Genomic DNA, 21,464 nt, shown 5'->3' with positions numbered 1-21,464 from the left:
GGCTGAGGTTACACCTCTCATAATCTAATGGTTTTTCCTCTGAATATCCCTGCATTAACAGGAGCTTTTGAGGGAGACCTCTTGTCCAAACCCAAATACACCCAGAATAACCCAGAAATAATACTTTATCAGCTCTCTAGGTGTTCTTCAATCCTGTCAAGCTGACAACTAAAATTAACCATCACAGGAAGTAAGAGCTTGCAGAAAGTCTGCTGTATGGAAAGGAACTGGTGTCCTTAGAGGACTGTTATCCTTCCTGATTCCATGAACAGATCCCAGGGAACTCCCAGAATCCACTTGTATCTTCATTTCTACCTCACAGTAATGGTAACAGAGGTAAAGCTGGAACACCCAGGACACAGGACATATTGGTGAATATCTTGGGGCCAACAATTAAATATTAGAGTTCTTTCCACCTTTTCAGTACTGTAGACAGTGAGTGGGAAAGTCTGGTATTGGGAGCTTCCCGTGGCAATCCCACAGGGTAAGATTGCCCACATACATGCGAACTCCCCCTCAGCTCTGCTCAAAAAGGTCCCACACAGCACCAGAGATGGGGTGACCTGCTGCAGTCACACAGCCTCTCAGAGATGGGTGTGAACTGCCAAGATGCCAATCAACCTGTTGACTGCAAGACATCATGGAGCACCCCCTTAAATAGACCACAGGAGCCATTTTCTAATTGTTCAGCTCCAGCACCTGGGTGGGCTGGACCTATCAGGTGTTCCATCCTTCAAAACTATTTCTCTGGCTCTGCATCTTATTTCTTCATTAATTATTTCTGACTTATCTTCTCTGGTGGTTTATACCCTTGCGGGCAGGAAAAAGGATCTTCTGGCGAGGTGCTGTCCACCTTCCCATACCACTTTGGACACTGTTTGTATCACTGGAAGACAAGGTGGTAAGTGGCAAAGACACAACAAAGGGTCACATCATTTCAAACCTCTGGAGTAAATCATATGTATTCAGATCTCCCTCCAATAGGTTGCTGCCCCATTTAAGGAAAATTGCCACCTTCCTGAGCCCCGAATTAGTCCACATTAATCTCTTGATTTTTACCTGATTCACTGAAGAGGGAAATCCTATCTTTCCCTGTTCCCTCATCTACTCCATGAAGCATTTGAAGCAAAATTGTGTCTGCATGAGAACATATAGGGATTTGAAAAATCTTGACAAATGCAAAGTCACATTAGTTTTGAAACCATTATAGTATTTGAAAGTCAGATGTCATTGGTTCATCATCTCTACCACAGGTGGAGGAGGAGGAAAAAGAAAAAGAAATGGAAGAAAAAAGAAGGAAAAACAAAAAATGAGAAGGAAATAAAAAAGAAAACTCAAATGTGCCTTAAGTTTTGATGAGAATCATTTGTGCTCCTAAGTAGATGTTTAACAAAATTCACTTGTGATTTCTGAAATCTGTTGTTGAGAGCCACAGCCAAAGGGGCCCCAGCAAACTTCCAGCTGCCAGCAAACTTCCAGCTGCCGGCTGATGATTGGCTCACAGCGGCCCCAGCAACATCTAGCTGATTGGCTCCTCTGTGGTGATGTTCACTGGGCTGTTTCCCTACCCTTTCAGACCACGGAGCTACTCATTGGGGGACTTCTTTGGCTCCGCCCATGTGACCCAGCCAATCGGCCTCAAGAGCAGGAGGATTGTGGGAGGTGGTGAGGCTTGTGTGGGTGAGAAGCTTGTGGGAAGCTGGTGGTGGCAGTTGGGCTCTGAGGGTGTTTTCCTGAGGAGCTGTTTTGTTTGGCCTTTGTAGTTCTAAAAATAAAGTTCGTTTCTTTTGACAAGTGGCTCCTGAATTGTGCCCAGCCAGACTGCGGCAATCTGTATTTAGCTTTCCTGGAGGACTCAACTACTCAACTTACTATGTAGTATCTAGGAAGACAAAATTATATTTTCTGAGCACAATAGAATGTCTGAATAAATAAATAGTTCTGGTATTAATTATAAAAACATTCCAGAATTAATTGCAATATTCAGCTTTTGAAAGCTATGGTTCATTTTAATCAGGAGAAAGAATGATCTGGGTTACATTTTTCTGGTTCCCTAACTTGATTACACCAAATTAGCATGCTTTTGATACCATCTTTATAGATGAGTTTAAAACTGCTCTTTTCAGGATTTCTGGAGAATCTGGGCTTGGGCTAATTATTTACAAGCCAAAGGCCACCTCTTTTTTTCCCTTCTGTTGTAGACTCTCCACTAAAGCCAGGTTTTCAAAACATCAGCAACTTTCATAACAAATATTTGTAAGATAGTGACACTAAGCCCCTGTATGTTTCCAAGCCTAGCTATGAACACTGGGACAGTCTACCACTGGACTTCCTCATTTGGTCACAATTTGAGACTATAAAGATTTGAAAAATAATCCAAATGGAACAAAATACTTTTTTAAAAGACCCAACTTGAATTCTCAAATTGTGCCAATTAAAGAAGAGTGTAATCTTTTTTTTTTTTCCATCTAGGACTCTATTCCCAGCTTCCTGCTCACCTTCCCACTTTTCATTGAGGTATCCAGGGAACCACCTGAGATTCTACTCAATGCCCTGTAATGAACCTGATGTTTCCGCCTTTTCTAAAGGTTTTATCGAAACCTCATTTTTACTATACTCAATAGTCATGCTTGAAGAAAAATATATATTTCTTATGTGAAAGATTCAGGGTCTGAGGTCAATGTGTTTTTAATGGTGTTTTATGGTAATTAGATCTTCCAGCTGTTCTTTAATGACAGCCATGGTGTCATACATTTTGGAGTAAGAATTGCTAATGACTTCCTGGGAAAAACTTTAGGGAAAGTTTATACTTATAAATCTGATTGATAATAGTTTTCACTGAATTGACTAAGTTGATAAACATAATATAGAAATATTCATTATCTCAGTCCTGGGAAAATATTATTTAAAGTCAATCTCCTTAAATATTGTCAAGTGAGGAAAGCTAGGTACAAAACAATGTACATAAGAAATTAACATTTAGGCAAACTCCATACACATACACATACAATAGCTTTGGAAAAATCCCCAAGAATTACTAACAAAAATTGATTTGAGGAAGAATGAGATGAATGGGGACAAGAATACCAACTTCCAATTTCACTGTGTGCCACTACAAATACTGTACCGTATGCATTTAGCATTTGGTTAAAAAATGCAAACATCCTAAAGTATATATGGATGCCCATATGCACAATTATAAATTTAAAAAAAAATAAAGTTTGCGTTAAAGAGGAACTTTTTTCATGAAAATGGATGATAAAAAAACGTATTTGGAATGTCATCTTGAGGAACAAAACACTAATTAAAATTAATTTAATTTCACATTATCTATAGCACCTTAGATAATCATTACGACTAAGCACAACTTCTTCAACTGAAGAAAGACTGAACCAAGTAATTTTTCTAACATAATTGTATAAAATCCCCAAGCCTAATTTGTGGCTAATTTGGCAACAAGGCCATAAGCAGGATGAGTTTTGCAAGAATATTCATTTTTCCTAGGGCCTCTCCTAACCTTGGACACTTAACTCATGTTCCTAGGAAAGTATAGGTTCATTTTCACTCTTCTGTTGATTTGGAAAGTTATCTACCTATGTTCCCTAGTAAAGTTTCTTTAAAAAGTAAACGATTAGTGTTTATTTTTTATGAAGACATAATATTTGTACATCTTTTGTATACATAGACCCATGTATACAAAGCATTATGATAAAATCAGTGTACTAACACTTTAATCTCCTCAAATGTTAATCATTTTTATGTGTTGGGGACTTTTGTACTCTTCTAGTTGTTTTTATATAAATCCTAGATTGTGGCAACTATTAGTAATTCTACAGGGCTGTAGAAAAGTACCTTAAGTACATGTAAGAAACAATGAAGGATGTGACTCTCCTTTGTGTACAACCAGAGATATGAAAAATTATGCTCTATATGTGTAATATAAATTGTAATGCATTCTGTGGTCATATATAGCAAATCATACTGGGAAAAAAAAAGAAACATGCCTAAATGTAGCCCATGGAAAACTATTTTTGGCATCTTCTCCTTGAGTATAAATCATGGACCATGTACTCACCATTTAACCTAATTAGATATATTGTTATTATTTTAAAATAAAAAATTCTGTATAAGATAAGGATTATTCTGAAGTGAAAAGCTAAAGAAACTGATATCTGCCATTTTATTTTGAATAAGTTTTTGAACCCTGAGAATATATTAATATGTCATTATTTGTCTTTTATTTAAATTGTAAAGAGTTTATTTTTAATTTAAAAATATATTTTAGTATTTAATTTTTATTAGAAGTAAACTTTTTCTCTGAACACTAAAAAAATGAAAAAAGAAAAGAAAGAAAAAATAGAACTATTCCATTTTTTTTTTTTTTGATAACCACTATCCCTCTCTGTTCTACGAGACTGAATTTTTGGTTTCCACAAATAAATGAGACATCTTGGTTGATCCCATACCTTAGCTATTGTGAATAGTGCTGCAATAAACATGGAAGTGCAGAGTCTTATCAAGAACAATTAAAAAACACCCAAATAGAAAAGAAAGAAATTAAATTATCCATGTTTTTAGATGACATGATTTTAAACATAGGAAAACCTAAATAGTCCATATTAAAGCTGTTAGAAATGATAAACAAATTCAGTACACTTGCAGGATACAAAATCAACATACAAAAACAGTAGCATTTTGCCAGATCCAGTGGTATAAACTTTTAATCTCAGCTACTCAGAAAGCCAAGAGGAAGATTGTAAGTTCAAGGCCAGCCTGGGAAACTTGGCAAGACCCTGTCATAAAATAAAAAATAAAAAGGGCTAAGGATGTAGTTCAGTGTTGGAGTGTCCCTAGGTTCAATTCCAAATACCAAAACAAAAAGTGAGATTAGCACTAGCAATGAACTTGCTGAAAAGGAAGTTAAAAAAAGCAATCACATTCACAATGCCTCAAAGAAAAAAAAAAAAAAGAAAGTAAATTTAACCTAAAAAGGCTTGTTAAAAAGTGATGAGTTCATTCCTTAAGGAAGAACACCTGATCCTGTGCACGCCAAAAACTCACAGGTTCGATGAAGAGAACATCAAGCCTAGAGATTACTCCCTCATGACTATGGAAACTTGAAAATAAGGTAGAAATGATATCAGAACCACATGAAAACCTTAGAACTGAGATGTTACATCAATAATCAGAGTGTGAAAAATATCTTTGGTGGTGAACTTTGAGATCAGTATTGCCTTCAAAATAAGCTATATTTTCACCACTGTATCAGGATGTCCAGGTGTCCCATTGTATTAGTCAGGGCTCTCAAGAGGAATAGAATCAACATGAAGTATGACTATGAAAGGGGATTTATTAGATTGGCTTATACGACCAGAAGTTTGATAGTCCACAATGGCCATCTGCAGGCTGGAGAGCTGGAAGAACCAGTAGCTGTACAGTCCAATATCAAAGGCTTCTGGAAACTCCCTGGAGAATCACTGGCAGAGTCCACTTTGGAAGAGCAAAAGAGCAAGAGTCTGATATCCTCAGGCGATCACAGCACCAATCAAGAACCTGTTCAATAACCCCAGTCGCTCAAGAGGTTGAAACAAGAGGATTGTGAGTTCAAAACCATCCTCAGCAATGTCAAGGCACTAAGCAACTCAGTAAGATCCTGCCTCTAAATAAAATACAAAATACGGCTGGGGATATGGCTCACTGATTGAGTTCACCTGAGCTCAATCCCCACTACCAGAAGGAAGAAAAAAAAAAAAATCCAAGCTTCATCTGCTGTTGCTCCCTTGGTCTTCCAACTTTTATTCCATCCAAGCCACTATCCTATTGGATGGTGCTGCCCACGTTTAGGGAGGGTCTCTACTTCAGTTTGCTATCCAACAAGCCAATCATTCCTAGATACACCCTTACTGACACACCCAGAATCCGCTTAATCTTCAGCATCTGTTAATCCAATCAAGTTGACAATTCAGATTAACCACTCTACCCATGAAGGCCATTGAAGAAAGTTTTCAAGAGGCCATGGATTTGAATTACACTCTTGCACTAAACTTAAGAAACCAAACCAATATAGAGTTTAACTACAGCAGTCAAGCTTTAGCTAATTTCAGGAAGCTCTGCAACCAATGAACCAGTTAAGCTGTTACCAATTAAGATGTCTCTACACCACACACGCACTTTCGTTCCTTTTTAATACTGTCAAATCATGTTATTGGCAGGTGTTTTCTCAATGTGTTTTGGTTCTGGTGATTGTGCAATTCACAAATTACTTTTGTTTTGCTTTATCTTATTTTGTTTTGTTTATAAATGCTCAAATAAACTGTTTTGAATTTAAATTTGAAAAAAATTGACAAGGCTTTAGGGTGGTACAGTGACATGGGATTAGGGATAAGCAGTGACATGGAGTAGGGATAGGAGAGAGGAATAACCTGGCTGGTTCCTAGTAGTATATAGAAGAAGTTCTTGGAGAAAAGGTGCCTGTTTGGAGATTGGAAACCTTGATAAAAAAATACCTCTGAACCAGTTTATCATTGCTGGAGCTATTAAAAACTCTGAGAGCTGAATCAAGAAGGTGAATTGAATATTCAACTAGTAACTGAGAATTCAATTGGTAAGTGATTATACCTGAGTCATATATGAGATTTCCATTCCTAGTCTTTTGTGGAAACTAGATACTGATTTCTATAGTGGTTGCACTAATTTGCAATCCCACCAACAGTGTAAAATTGTTTCTTTTTCTTCAAATTCTCTCCAGCATTTACTGTTTTGATACAAATAAAAATTTTGCTGAGATTTTATTTCACTTCACTCAGTTAACTGGAGTGAGGCAAAATCTCAGTAGAGTTTTGATTTGTATTTCTCTAATGTTGATCATTTTTACATATATTTGTTTGTATTTCTTCCTTTGAGAAGTGCCTGCTTAGTTCATTTGCCCATTTATTAATTACTTGCTTTTCAGTGTCAAAACTTATGCATTCTTTACATATTCTAAATATTAATGCTCTGTCAGAGAGGAAGCTTTTTCCCCTATTCTGTAGATTCACCCATATTTAGTTCTTTTTTTACTGTACAGAAACTTTTTAATGTTATGCTATCCTGTTTATTAATTATTTTTATTTTTCCTGAAATTTAGAAATGTAATTGTGCCAATTGTTGGGAGTGTTGATCCTACATTTTTTTTCTAGGAGTTGCATATTCTCTGACCCAATTCCTAAGACTTTGGTCCATTTTGAGTTGACTTTTGTGCAGGCTGAAAGATAAAGATCTAGATTTATTTTTCTACATATGAAAGACCACTTTTCTCTGCAACATTTGTTTCAAAAGCTGTCTTTTCTTCAACTTACATTTTTGGCACCTTTGTCAAGATGACTATAGATGTGTAGGTATATTTCTATGACTTCTATTCCATTGCATTAATCTACATGTCTGGTTTTTTTTGTGTGTGTGCCAGTATCAAGCAGTTTTTGTTACTATAGCTTTGTAGTATAATTTGAAGTAAAGTATTGTAATGTCTACACCATTGATTTCTTTTGGCTTAGAATTGCTTTGGCTACTCTAGGTCTTTCAATATTCCAAATGAATTTAAGACTATTTTTTTCCTAGTTTTGTGAATAATTACATTGGTATTTTGATGAGGATTGTATTGAATTTATGTTTTGTTTAGTGATATGGTCATTTTAACATTATTAATTCTATCTATCCATGAACATGGAAAGTCTTTTTATCTATGTCCTCTTCAATTTCTTTCTTCAGTGATACATAGTTTTCATTGTAGAGGTATTTTACTTTCTTGGTTAGATTAATTCCCAGGTTTTCTGTTTTTTGTTTTTATTTTTATTTTTTTTATTTATTTATTATTTATTTTTAGAAAATTGTTTCCCTTTCTTTTTTTAAGGATTTTTTATTAGTTGCTCATGACAATACAATGATCTTGACATATTATACATTTGAATCAAATGGGGTATAATTTCTAATTTTTCCAAGTGTACAGGTTGCAGAATCACTTTGGTTATACAGCCACGTTTATACATATAGCAATACTAGTGTCTTTTTTATTCTGCTGCCCTTCCTATCCCTCCTCCCCTCCCATTACCTCTCTCTATCCAATCTAATGTGACACATTTCTTTTTTTTTTCCCCCTCACATCATCATCACTTTCAACTTATGCTTGGGACAAACGTCTCCACAGTTGACCCCTCCAAAAGAGTCAAGAGTCTCCAAAAGTCTACAGACTGGGCTCATCTCTTTCTGTGTAAACAGAAATGGCAGTTGCTGTGCCCACTAGGCTACCTGCCTGGAAGGGTCTGAGCCAGAAGAAGCATTGGAAGTCCATGTGTTAGGAGTCCAGACAACGACTTGCTGGCCTAGGCACAGCACTGAAGAACAGCCCAGGTGTGACATGAAGCAGATCTACATCTCCCCAGCCTGCCCATCTCTTGCCATGGCTGACACTTCTCCAGAACCCTGGAGAACAGAACAGTGGTATCCATCAAACCAGGCATCGGTGAACTTTTGGTTAAGCAGTGAAGGCCTGCTGATACAGTCAGTAGTTTACCAGAATGTGAGAATCCACCCTCAGACATCAGGATCATTTGTGATTCAGTGAAACTTTGCCCCCAAAAGTTCACATCCACTTCTATGCTCAATATTTTCTGAGAGGAGGTCAAATTCAGAACTTCAAAAGCAGAGCTCCCTTAACCTTTTGAGACAGAGAGGAAAGGCCTCCAAATATGAATGTGTGCCAAATGATGGTGCTGTCCAAAGCCCAGGTGAAGCTCAAGAAAGATAAAATTCTTCAGGCTTGCTTTTATCTAAACCTCTTATACGTGGGTTTACAAGTGTAGAGAAAAATGCAGAAGCATTCAAATATGATAAGAAATAATAAGGGGCATATGAAAGAGTGAATGCACTTGAATATTTAGGCACCAAAATGAACATCAATATCTAGGGCTATTAGAGGGTCAAGTTTAAAATCTGTTTTCTTCCAATGAGCTAATTTTCCTCCTGACCAATTAAAGTAGCTGTCTGGCAGCTTCCATGTTGTACATAACCTCTGCATCCATAGCCTTTCTCTCTTCAGCATATGCCTGTTACACCTCCACTTATAAAGCATGGAAAGAAGTTTTTAAGGAATTAACTTCCACCACTTTTTCCTCAGTTATCACTTAAAACCTCTAACATTTATACCCAGTTACAAAAACTAGAGTCAAATGGTATCTTGAAGCTAGAGATGATATTACAATCTTTTTGGTTGGTTGCAGAAGTTCCATTCCACTGATCCATGCTGGTATGGCTTTGCATGTTAATTTCTCTCATGCTTGAGTCTTTGTGTGTGGTGCTGGGATGGACTCCATGGCCTCTCACATGCCAGGCAAGTGCTCTGCCACTGAGTTGCACACACAGTCTCCAAAGATACCCTCAACGTCTTTTTCTTTTAAAGTTCTTCTCCCCCAAATGTGAAGAATTGAATCCTCAGGCCAGACCGAGCAAGTATTTGTTGAAGATCAGTGTAGAAGACTCATAGTTCAACACACTTCGTGAGGATTGGTCTTCTTTTGCATCTTCTTCTCTTTCGCCGTCTTCTTCTCTATCTTTCGCTGTCTTCTTCAGTTATCTTCTCCCTTACTTCCTTTTTAATATTATTTATATCTATTTACTGAGGATTTATGAATTAAATGATATAATGTGTTATATTTTCTCTTCAATAATCTAATGTAGAGGACTGTACCAATCAGAGGATGGCCATTTGTTGAAAATTGTTGAAACTGAGTGGTGCAAGAGCTTTTTTGGTTTTTGAGGTATTTTTTTGTTGCTTGTTTTGTTTTGTTTTTTAACAAGAGGTTTTATCATACTATACTTCTGTATGTATTTGACATTTTCTGTTAAAAAGATAACTTAGGTATACTTTACTCATTTTTTTTATTTACTTACTTTTTTTAAATGTATTAAGGTTGGCATAGAAGGGAAGAGGTAGTAAATTGAGGGCAAGCTGTGAGTACAAGACCCTAGAAAAGGCCCAACAAATTTATAATGGCCAAGCTGAAGCAGATAAGGCAAAATTAGGAAATGAACAACAGTGTTCCAAATTGCTATTTGAAACTTAGGAAAGTGAATTCTAGATGAGGAAGTAAATCTTATAGACAATACCCAAGAATCAATTACCATGTCACAGATACCTTGGTACAGCAGAACATGAGTTAGGAATGAGTTCAAGGGCAAATAGAACACAAAAATATAACAGTAGTGCTCTTAGGCAGTTCCACATCTTTGTGGTAAAGTGTCTTCATTCTGGGAAGCAAATGCAAAGAGGGAGATTTAGCTGTCTCTTAGGAAAGTTCTTAGAAACTACCATGCTAAGGGGAATCCAGGCCACATGTGACACGTATATATACATTGTAGAGCCAAGACAGAATCTGCTGCCTATGAGAAACCAAAAGACAGCATTCCACCAAACTCTAAACAAGTATTTATTTTTTGTCCAATGTAGTAACTGCTGAAAAAGCAAATTGTTTCACTATTTTTCCTGGTTGCTTCTTATGAAAGAAGTTGACCCAGAAAGAAATTTTTCTTGCTGAAAAATCTAAAATCCAATAATAAGGAGAAGACAGATTAGGGTGATTACAGTGAATATCCATTTTCATATGTCTTTTGGATATTATGAGGTTATCAGAACTAATGATGAAAATCTTATGACTTAGCTCATGGGAAAGGGTGTACGAATAGTAGGCAAGAACATCCAGGATGCTGTGTGCACCTTGAGAAGACACTAAGGGATTAGATTAACCCAGCCTCCCTCATTCTTCCCTCTCTTCAATTGTTCCATTTTTTTAAAGACTAAAACTTGAGCAAAAGCAAGAGGAATAGAGTTGTCAAGTTTGTCATTGGGAAAAAAAATATATGGAATAGGGGGAGATCTCTTGGGGAAAAGTTGCTCTGGTTTTTCATGAGGTGATATTTTATTAGAGTCCCAAATGGGAATAAGATGGGATGATACCTAGAAAGCAGAAATTTGAGGAAGGTAGTTGGAGGGAAGGTAAGAGATGCTATAATAACTAATATAATCCTGTTAGGAAAATTGAAATTTAGAATTGTAATGTATTCCCACACTAATTTTGCTTTTTGAGGAAGCCAGAGTTTTATTTCCTAAATTGATTTCCCATCTACCACCAGCTATTAGAAATTCTCTGAATATTTTCACTTCTACACTATAATTTGTGGAGCTGGGGGAAGATGATCGATGGGTGGAAGACAGAAAATAATACCAAAAAATCATTTTATTAGTAAAACAGATAGTCAAGATGTAAAACTTCTTCCTAAAAAATGTATTTAAAACATTTTTAAAAATAGGATTAAAAGTATTTTTCTAACATGATAAAGAGTATGTTGAATTAATAGCCAATTTCACACTTAATGGTTGATAATAATAAGTGGTGTTAATAATTGGCAACAAATTGTCATCACATTCTATAAGCAAGGCCCTGGGCAATCAATGTGAATAATCTTATTTAATCCTCAGTATCTGTGGGAGACTGGTTTAAGTACTCTCTGATGATATTAAAATCTGTAGTTAATCAAGTCCCTCACATAAAATAGAGTCATATTTGCATATAACCCGTGCATATCTTCTGGATACTTTAAGTCATCTCTAAATTGCTTATAATACCTAATCCAATGCAAATGCTACATAAGTTATTTTTCTGCTGTATTGTTTTGGGAATAAGAAAAAATATAAAGGACTTTACATATTCGATACAGACACAATTTAAAAAAAAATGTATTCAAACCAAAGTTGGTTGAATCTATAGATGTGAAGTCCCAAATATGGAAGGTCAACTGCAAATTTAAAGGTTAGGCTTGGTATTAATTTTTATTTCTTAGGAGACTGAAACATAGGAAAGTTAACTTTTCCAAGATCACTAGGCTTAAATTTACAGAAATCAGATAAGTCCCCTGAATTTGGCTTCCATAATGTCTCAGAGAGGGCAAGCTGATATTCCTGGAGAAGAATCAAGAGGTGAGTGCAGGAGATGACAACTGAGAGCACTGATTCTAGGTGACCCTTCAACTCCTTGAAGGGTTTGAGGCAGGAATTGATTGGCCTGATTGGTTAAATCAAATTGTCTTTGTGGCTGGCTGGGATGTGAACCGTAGGAAGGCAGGAGTGGGACTGAGAAGAGTTACAAGGCTGTCAAACACAGTCCCAAAGGCACATGTGCATAGATTAGATTAGGCTTTTAGTAAAGTGAGATGCTATAGTTGGGTGTATAATTTTTCACTAAATACCGATAGCCCTGGGAGTATGTGGCTCAGCCCCCATCAAGGTTTGCTTTCTCCACAAAGTGATTCAATAAGATGGAGGAAAGGGAACTTGGTAAATCACTAGCCTCAGTCATTTTCCCCAAGTAAAGGAGGAGGAAAAACTCCACTCAAATCCTTCAGCTGGGATGAGAGTCTTCAAAGTTAAATAACTGCCAGGCACAGTGGCACATACCTTAATCCTAGCAGTACCAGAGGCTCAGGCAGGAGGATTGTGAGTTCAAAACCAGCCTCAGAATCTTAGTGAGGCACTAAGCAACTTAGGGAGACCCTGTCTCAAAATTAAAAATTAAAAAGGGCTGGAGATGTAGCTCAGTGGTTAAGTGAACCTGCATTCAATTCCCAAGAACCAAAAAAAAAAAAAAAAAAGAAAGAAAAACAGTTAAATATTCAAGACAAAGGGATAAAAAGTCCCTTGAAGCAAATAAACACAAAATGTGGGTTCTAATTTTAGGTAACAGAGGCTTCCTTCTCTTTAATACTCGAGAGTAGGGGTCTGAAATCCCAGGGATCTTACCAGATTTTTTTAATTACACATCTGAATGTATTGATGAGTTGTGAAATCTAACTAGCATGTGAGACAAACATGTTTTTCTAATAAAAGATAATAAGAGAAAATTATAGTGTTATCACTCATAGGTATTGTTTCAGAAAACTTTTGTTTTGACATTTCAAAGACTTATTGAAGTAGATAAAGATGAACATAACAGCCCCATGCCTCCTGCCAAACCCAATGAAGGGAAAGACTGCACCTGATAAAAAATCATAGAGAAAAAAAATAGGAAAAAAGGAGTCAGAAAGACAAGATGCTGACTGACATATCTGCATTTCTTTGGAAAGAAAGTCAAAGGCAAATTCCAGAACATGCCCCAATCCACTCCTTGTGTGGCAGAAATCACCTCAGAAAGTGGCTGACTCAGTACATCAAAAAAAAAGAAGGAAGGAAGGAAGGAAGGAAAGAAAAGAAAGAAAGAAAGAAAGAAAGAAAGAAAGAAAGAAAGAAAGAAAGAAAGAAAGAAAGAAAGAAAGAAAAGAAAAGAATTCTAAAGGACTTGTATAGTTTGAAAGGAATCACCATTAATATATAAGACTGGGGTATGGAAAATCAATCTGGGACAAGTCAAGTGTGTTAGAGGGACCCCAAGTTCCAACCTGATGAGAGGTGGACCATGCATATGCATGAGAACATTATATGGTTCATAGATTTGACTTCAAAGAAATGTGAATTCTACAAATAAAACCAAGTCCAAAAACAACCTCAAAGAACTTGATGAATATGTTAATGTTAACATGGCTGATAACAGTTCTTAGGAATCAAAAAAACCACAGCAATGGCCTAAAGCTAGGGCTTGCTGGCAGATATTCTTTTATCTGACAGAAGGTGCAGGGATTTTTGCAAATGAAACTGCACCTTGTGCACAAAAGTTCAGGAATCCAACCTTCAAAACAGTCATTCCCTCTTCATGTAATTGACTCCAGGAGGTTCAGAATCTGTTGCCATTTGTAAAACTTGACATTCTCTGATTGAACCTATTGGCACCTTTTTTTTTGTTGTTGTTGTTATACATGCCATATCATTTTGAAAACCACACAATCGGCCAATTATTGAAAAGGCAAAGGGGAAATTCCCATTAGAACAAGTATGAATCATTAACAATATAACTTAGTCAAAGCTCTTGGCCTTTTAAGAAACCCTACACATTTACATTTGGAAAAAGTTATATGTCCCTCTCTGAAATTTCATGTCATTTCAAAACATCTCACTAGATATCTGATTCTTCTTTCTCCCAGAAAACAATCATACAGAAATTCTATAAGAAAAAAAAAAGAGCATGAAATAATGAAAAAGATATTGTTTCTATCCCCAAAATTCTTACAATCTGTGTTATTTACTGGAACACAAACATGCAGTATTGTTTCTAATCGTCAGAGTTATTTGCCTGACACATATAAATATGCCCATTCATAGACTAGAAAACTGAGGTCAGTTGTATTTAATAACTTTCCTGAAGACACCATAGATAGTCTAAAAAAATCCACTAAAAATGTACAAAAAAATCAGTCACAAAGTCTAGAAAAATCACCAAAAAACAAACCACAAAACAAAAATGAAAACTGGTCTGTGGTTCTGCTACAGTCTACAAAAATAATTTATCTTTTGTTTGTTTATTTATGTTATAGAGGAGGAAAGTTTTATTTGAGGACTTACAGTTTCAGAGGTCTCAGTCCATAGGCAGCCAGCTCCATTTCCTGGGGCTCAAGGTGAGGCAGAACATCATGGCAGAAGAGTGTGGCAGAAGTAAGCAGCTTACATAATGATCAAAAAGCAGAAAGAGCTACAAAATTTATTTTTGAAACTAATAAATCTTGACACTTTATCAAATTGTCTCTTCCTTGGTCATGGTGTGCCGCAGTCCGGCTGCAGCAAAATAACCGGGGGGTGACGAACAACTTGTGTAGATTGATACAGCAGGAATGGGAGCCGTTTATTGTAGGACAACAGAGGTATTTATACATCCCACACAGCTTATCTAATTAACATAAACTAGATACAGCAGTCAACCAATAAGAAATCTCCACACTTAATGGCTTGCTGGCATTACTTCACAAACCACTCCCTCTTGCATTTTGCCAGGCGCCATCCAGACTTGTTTACAGACCTTAACATTTCTCTGGCAAAATGCCAGGCACCATCCTGACTTGTTTACAGACTCTAACATTGGTGACCTTTTTCAAGTCCAAGGTCTCATTCATCTCAGAAAGTTTGTGAGGAGGGTAAATTTCTTATGAGACTATCCTCAATGGAGAACCACTATTCTGTTCTGCTGGTGACTCGGGATAAAAGAATGGACACAAATGCTCCCAAACATCTATGGAGAACAAAACAGCTGTACAAATGAGGTCACCATTGCTAACATTAAAAAATTTGATTTCTCTCTTCTCCACATCCAGGAAAATTCCCACTTGGCAAAGGTCAGGACTTGCAGGAATTCTTTCCTGCGTCGAGTTAGCATGAATTTCTCCTGCCTTCAAGCTAATGATCCAGAAACCATGCTCAGGGGATAAATTCATGCTCCTCTTTCTTTCCACCAACTCTTTGCAGACACCCAGGGCCCACTCCATCCCTTGTTCCACTTTGACTTCCCAGTAATGGCGTCCAGAGGAGAAGCAGGGGGAGCCCAGGACACAAGCAAGCCTAGTGAATCTTTTGGGATACTCCACCAGGTTGTGGCAGATCTTCCCACAGTGGACAGTCTTTAGATCATTGGAGAGCACAAGGAGACAGTTGGCGGTGGCAGCATCCAAGGTCACATCCACCCAGAACCTCAGAAGCTCAGTACTCCAAAGGAGATTTTGCCCCAGGAATGAGCCATGCTGCCTGATCCATAGTGTCAGCGTTCTAATATGCAGCTCTTCCCTGACAGGTTTCTTGTTTTCTCTTCGACACAAGGGGCAGGTCAGGATTGAGTCTTCTCTAATTCTCAGCCAATCTTGAATGCAATGAAAGCAGAAAATGTGTGAACAGGACAGAGAAATGGGATCGAAGAACAATTCCAGGCAAACTGGGCAGAATATGTCCACTTCCAAACTTCTGTCCATGGTCCAGGGGTGAATTCAGTCCAGTGAACTTTTCTTATCTTCAATAATGTGTCTAAACCTAATACAAAAATTAAATAGTGCAGAGGGCTTAGAGGAGTTGGTAGAGTTGGTAGAGTGCCTGCCTCTCATGCACAAAGCACTGGGTATCAATCCCCAGCACTTCCAAAAAATTAAATAATACAAATATTTTCTGTAATTTATGTATAGAAGTTATACGAAGTCAGATAATCACAATAACGCAATCATGTGTAATAAAAACTATCACACTGTCCAAAATCCAGGTAATCACAAGAGAGAAATCAGATGGTAGAAATGGTCTTTTCAGACCAACAGTTAATCTTGTCTGGAGAGTTCCAGGTAAGGTGTTCTCTGCTCTGATTCAGGCTTCATCTTGTGGGAGCTGAGCCGAACTGGGTCCTTAATAAAATCTAGGTAGGAATGCAGCCTTCACCCTAATCAGTAATCCTTTGTGGGCTACCTTACATTCAAATAAAAGGATTTCCATGCCTAAACCCAATCATAAAAGTAAAGACGATCCCAATGCAGTTGCAAAAACATGGCTAAGGGAGTCTCAGAATTTTAAAGAAAATCACCACGTGAGTAAAACTAGCAAAATACACTGAAAAATGAATAAGATGCCCAAGATAGAATCAATTTTAAAGACAAAGTTTCATTAGGGGAAATGCTTTAAAGCATTCTTAGAAAACTAATGAAGACCTAAGTGGATGTGAATATTAAAATATAATCATTGTTGTTAGGTCCAGGACAGGCTGAACTAAGTTGTCTGCAGGGCAAGCTAAACAAACATTAGCTGCAGGACCAGCTACTCAAACCCCCTCTGTCTGGTTCTTTATCACCTGTTTGCATCAAGTCCAAATGCTCAAGCTCCCGCTCAAGACTGAACACTTAACCCCCCTTGTGCCAACAAGGCAGCTTGCAAACCCAGAGACGCTATTAGACTTACACAGCACAAAAGAAGGGCTATAAAAACCTTCCCCTGCCCGTCTCTCTCTCTTTCCTTCTCCTTTCTCCTCTTTTGCACTGCTGCAATAAAGATCTCTTGGTTGCTCTGAGTGTTGTGGTCAATTTTCTTTCAATTGTCATAAACTCTTCTAAAAGTAACAATGCCTAAACACAAAACAAAAAGATGTGACAAAGAAGATACTGGGCTTCTCCCAAAGCCCAGCATCCCTGATGCTATACTACAGCTTTTTGCTGGGCCCTGCCACCATAGTTGCTGGTCTTTGCATGAATTAACTCTAGCATGTCTTTGGACCAAAGACAGTTACTCAAGACTGAACAGTGCCTGTGAGATGATGTGAACCAAGGACTCCACCAAAAAGAGCATCACTAATAACTAGCAGAGCTTATTACCAAGAGTTCACAAATCACATGCACATTTGTGGTTGGAGCATCAACATTGCCCTAGGTAGAGGAGAAAACCATTAACATTGAGGCCAGCCTGATACACTGGGTCACCGGTGCTGTCATGCATCCCACACTGTATCTTCTCATCTCCATCCAAGAACTACCTAAGAGCTTTCCATGTTCCAGGCTTCAACTCAATTCTGGAAATACAAACATGTATAACAATAGACAGGACATCTGCCCACATGGAACTTGGAGTCTTTGGTCACTCCAATCTGACCAGACCTGGCTGGGGGAAAACAGAGTGAATCTGCTTTCCTGTTGTTCTTTTCACAAAATCCTTCTTTTAAAGAAAAAATTAACATGGTGCCAGCAATCTACAAGAGCTTGCCTAGCCTGCCTTGGAATGTATCCAGCAATTTTGCAAAAGAAAAAAAAATGTTACTTTTGTAAAAAGTTGTTCATGTTAAAAGTTCTTAACCATGGTCCTAAGTGATTAGAACCATTTAATTATGTAAATATAATGAAATGATTCAGTAAATTATCACAAAACTATTAAGTGGTAGGTACATTTAAGTGAAAGGAGAAAAATCTTTAAGCAATAATGTTAAAAAATAAAAAGAAATTATTTAAAAACTGCATATATGTTATTTGAAAAACTTAAAACATATGTGACTCTGGCAAATACCTACAATTCTACCTATACCACAGGTTGAGATGGGAGAACTACTTGAGCCCAAGTATTTGAGGCCAGCCTGGGCAACATAGAGAGACCCCCTCTCAAGATGAAGGAGAAAAAATTGATTATGTTTTACACTATACATTATAATTAATATATGAGATATTATATACAATAATTACACATTTTATATAATATAATTATATATAATAATATACTATAACATTATATTATGTATGTTGTATATAAAATATACATATAATTTTTGTCTCCTTCTTTAGGAGAAATCATATGTATGTATAGATATATAAGTATATGTATATATATGTGTGTGTGTGTGTATGTGTATGTATATATATATATATATATATATATATATATATATATATAAATAAAATTTGGGAGAACTACTTGATATATGTGTATATGAAAAGTGGCCTGAAGTTAATAAATAGGTAAAATTTTAAGTGGTAATATTACAGTAAAAAAAGAAAAAAAAATTTCTAGTATGGGACAAGACTGGCTCTTCTAAATTTTAAAGGTTAAAACACTGAAAAAAAATCAAGTTGTAGCCAAAGGGAGAGAAAATCAACAATGAAAATAACCCAGAAAGGAGAGACAACTTACTTAGACTTGGAGATTTTCAGCAGCAGTCTTAAACATCTATCTGTCCACAGCTCCACTTCTCCCAGCCTAATGACCTCTCTGAAGTGAGTCCAAGCTCTAACAGTCTGGCCTTTTATAGTGCCCTGAACACAGACTCCACCCACAATCTAGACATAGGCTCCACCCCAAAGATCATAGTATTTAAATCTAATCCAGTAAGTTTAAAAAATCTTTCTCTTCCATGTAAGATGATGGCATTAAAGCACACTTGGTAATTTATTGTCTAAAAATTCAGAATTTCATAAGTCTTCGAGTTAAACTAGCAAAACTACTAGCCACTCAAATCAGATCTCTAATTTCATTAAAAAACAAAAAGTAGCAGGGAAGGAAGATGGCGGTGAATGGAAGTGTGGCATCCCTGTGTCTGTGTCACTGCACTGGCAATGAGTGAGTTCAGAATGACCGGAAGCTGTCTTGACAGGAATATTCAGCAAAGTTGGGATGCAGTGAAACCTAGGGGAAGAGTTTCAGCATCTGAGGATCAGAGACTGTGACTCAATCGCAAGTGAATCTGAGCCAACCCATGCGCAGAGATTCAGGTTAACTGATTGGCGAACCCCCTACCCGCCCCCACTCCACCCACCCCATCCTCCAACTCCCTGCCACCCACCCCACCCATCTCCAGGAGGCTAGAGACCAGGAACAACCCTAAGTGAATGGGATTAGAGAGACACCTGGTTAGGGAGGGGGAACTGCCTTACACAGATTGTTTCCTACATCCTGAGGGCAGTGACTTGGTCTGGAAAGCACAGCTCCACCTACTGGAAGAGAAGAAAATAGAATTCGAAGAGTGCATTTTTTTATTTTAATTTTAATTTTATTTTATTATTTTATTTTTTAATTCTTCTTTCTTTTTCTTTTTTTTCTCTCCCTTTCTCTTTCTTGGATTTCTTCCTTACCTTTTCCCAATCTTTCCTCCCAAGCATGACCACTTCTATTATGTGTAATTTACTAAATGCAAATAGGTGAATGTTCTGAGGCAGTCTATAGTCCTCCTAAGTCCTTAGCTACCCCCAAATACTCCTGTCTATTCTCTTGTTAATCTCCTCCTGCATTTGAGCAATCCCCCAAAGAAACTAAGATATATTAACCTCCATACCATCACATCTCCTGACCTTAACATAAAATCCTAAGACCAAACCTTAATTCTCTATACGCCATCAGAATCTGTAGGCCTTTAATGAAACTAATGAATTTATTAAATCACAATTAAACCCAACATCTCTAGATATTTATCCCATCACAAAGGAGAGATTTTGGAGCTATACAAAACCAAAACAAATTTATAGGAGAAAATAATAACACAGCAGTCAAACAGAGCTGGAAAGAAACATGAGCAGCTTGAAAAAAAAGGAAGAAAAGGAGATGCTAGATGCATCAGAAAAATGGTCAGATAAAGAACTCAAGGCATACTTGATTCATATGGAATGGAATCTTAAAGAGGTCATTAGACAGCAAATGCAAACAATGAAAGGAAACTTCAACAATGAATTACAAAAACAAATTCAAGAAGCAAAAGAACAACTCTACAAGGAGATACAGGTTATAAAAAAAAAATCAAACAGAAATCCTAGAAATGAAGGAAAGTATAAACCAAATTAAAAACTCAAATGAGAGTATCACCCATTGAGAGCCTCAGCCAAAGGGGCCCCAGCAAACTTCCAGCTGCCAGCAAAATTCCAGCTGCCAGCTGATGATTGGCTCACAGCAGCCCCAGCAACATCTAGCTGATTGGCTCCTCTGCGTTAATGTTCATTGGGCTGTTTCCCTACCCTTCAGACTGCCAGCTGATGATTGGCTCACAGCGGTCCCAGCAACATCTAGCTGATTGGCTCCTCTGCGTTGATGTTCATTGGGCTGTTTCCCTGCCCTTTCAGACCACGGAGCTGCTCATTGGGGGACTTCTTTGGCTCCGCCCACGCGACCCAGCCAATCGGCCTCAAGAGCAGGTGGATTGTGGGAGGTGGAGAGGCTTGTGTGTGTGAGAGGCTTGTGGGAAGCTGGTGGTGGCAGTTGGGCTCTGAGGGTTTTTTCCTGAGGAGCTGTTTTGTTTGGCGTTTGTAGTTCTAAAAATAAAGTTCATTTCTTTTGACAAGTGGCTCCTGAATTGTGCCCAGCCAGACTGCGGCATTTGGTGGCTCCCACGGGGAGTGACTGAGGGTAAGTAAACTGCTCACCCCTGAGGGCAGGGCGAGAGGATGGGTAGCCATTTTAAGATTCCTCTTTTGTTTTGCTTCACTTTTGTTTTAAGTTGCCTGTCCCTGGAGATGAGTGAGACGGAAGAAAAACCGCTCACATCTGAGGAAAAACTATTTCCATCTGAGGAACAGATAGGGAGAAAGGTTATAATGATTTTTTGTTGTTCCATTTTTATTTCATTCTATCTCGGTTTTGTTTGGTGTTATCTTGTTGGGTTGTATTATAGTAGAAATATGGGATCAGAAATTAGTAAAAAACAAACTGAAAGAGTGTTAAGTAAATTGTTAGAGGAAGGAGGCATCCCAGTAAAATCAAGAGCAGTCAGGGAATACATTGATACAATACAAAAATGTAGCCCATGGCTCTTTAAGGAGGAGTTGTTAAATATATCACAATGGAACCATCATGGTGAAGATTTTAAAAGAATAGAAAAGAAAAGCCCAGGGACTCTGCCAGTTGGCACATTGTCATTGTGGATGTTCATATCTTGTTTGCTTAGTCCAAAGCCTTCAGTTCAGACAATGGTAGAGGAAGGAGAAGACATATTGACTCAAGTAAAAGAGAAGGTCTTTCAAGTTAGTCAGATAGAGGAAAAGATTCAAGTAAAAGAGAAAGTCTCTCGAGCTAGTCAGACAGAGGAAAA

General features: G+C 37.4%; 1 protein-coding gene across 1 annotated transcript; it reads right to left on the bottom strand.

Annotated features, from left to right (window-relative positions):
* Window positions 1-15,093: 15,093 nt before the first annotated feature.
* On the bottom strand, window positions 15,094-15,909 carry RFPL4B (ret finger protein like 4B; the record flags this gene model as incomplete). The annotated part of the gene is made up of 1 exon (XM_081295011.1): window positions 15,094-15,909. The coding sequence occupies one exon, from the start codon at window positions 15,907-15,909 to the stop codon at window positions 15,094-15,096; it is 816 nt and encodes a 271-aa protein (XP_081151137.1).
* Window positions 15,910-21,464: the final 5,555 nt, after the last annotated feature.

Source organism: Spermophilus citellus (genome assembly GCF_964194105.1).
Source record: "Spermophilus citellus genome assembly, chromosome: 5".
NCBI lineage: Eukaryota > Metazoa > Chordata > Mammalia > Rodentia > Sciuridae > Spermophilus > Spermophilus citellus.
Note: the sequence above shows the minus strand (reverse complement) of the source record. Positions and strands in the feature narration are given on the sequence as shown.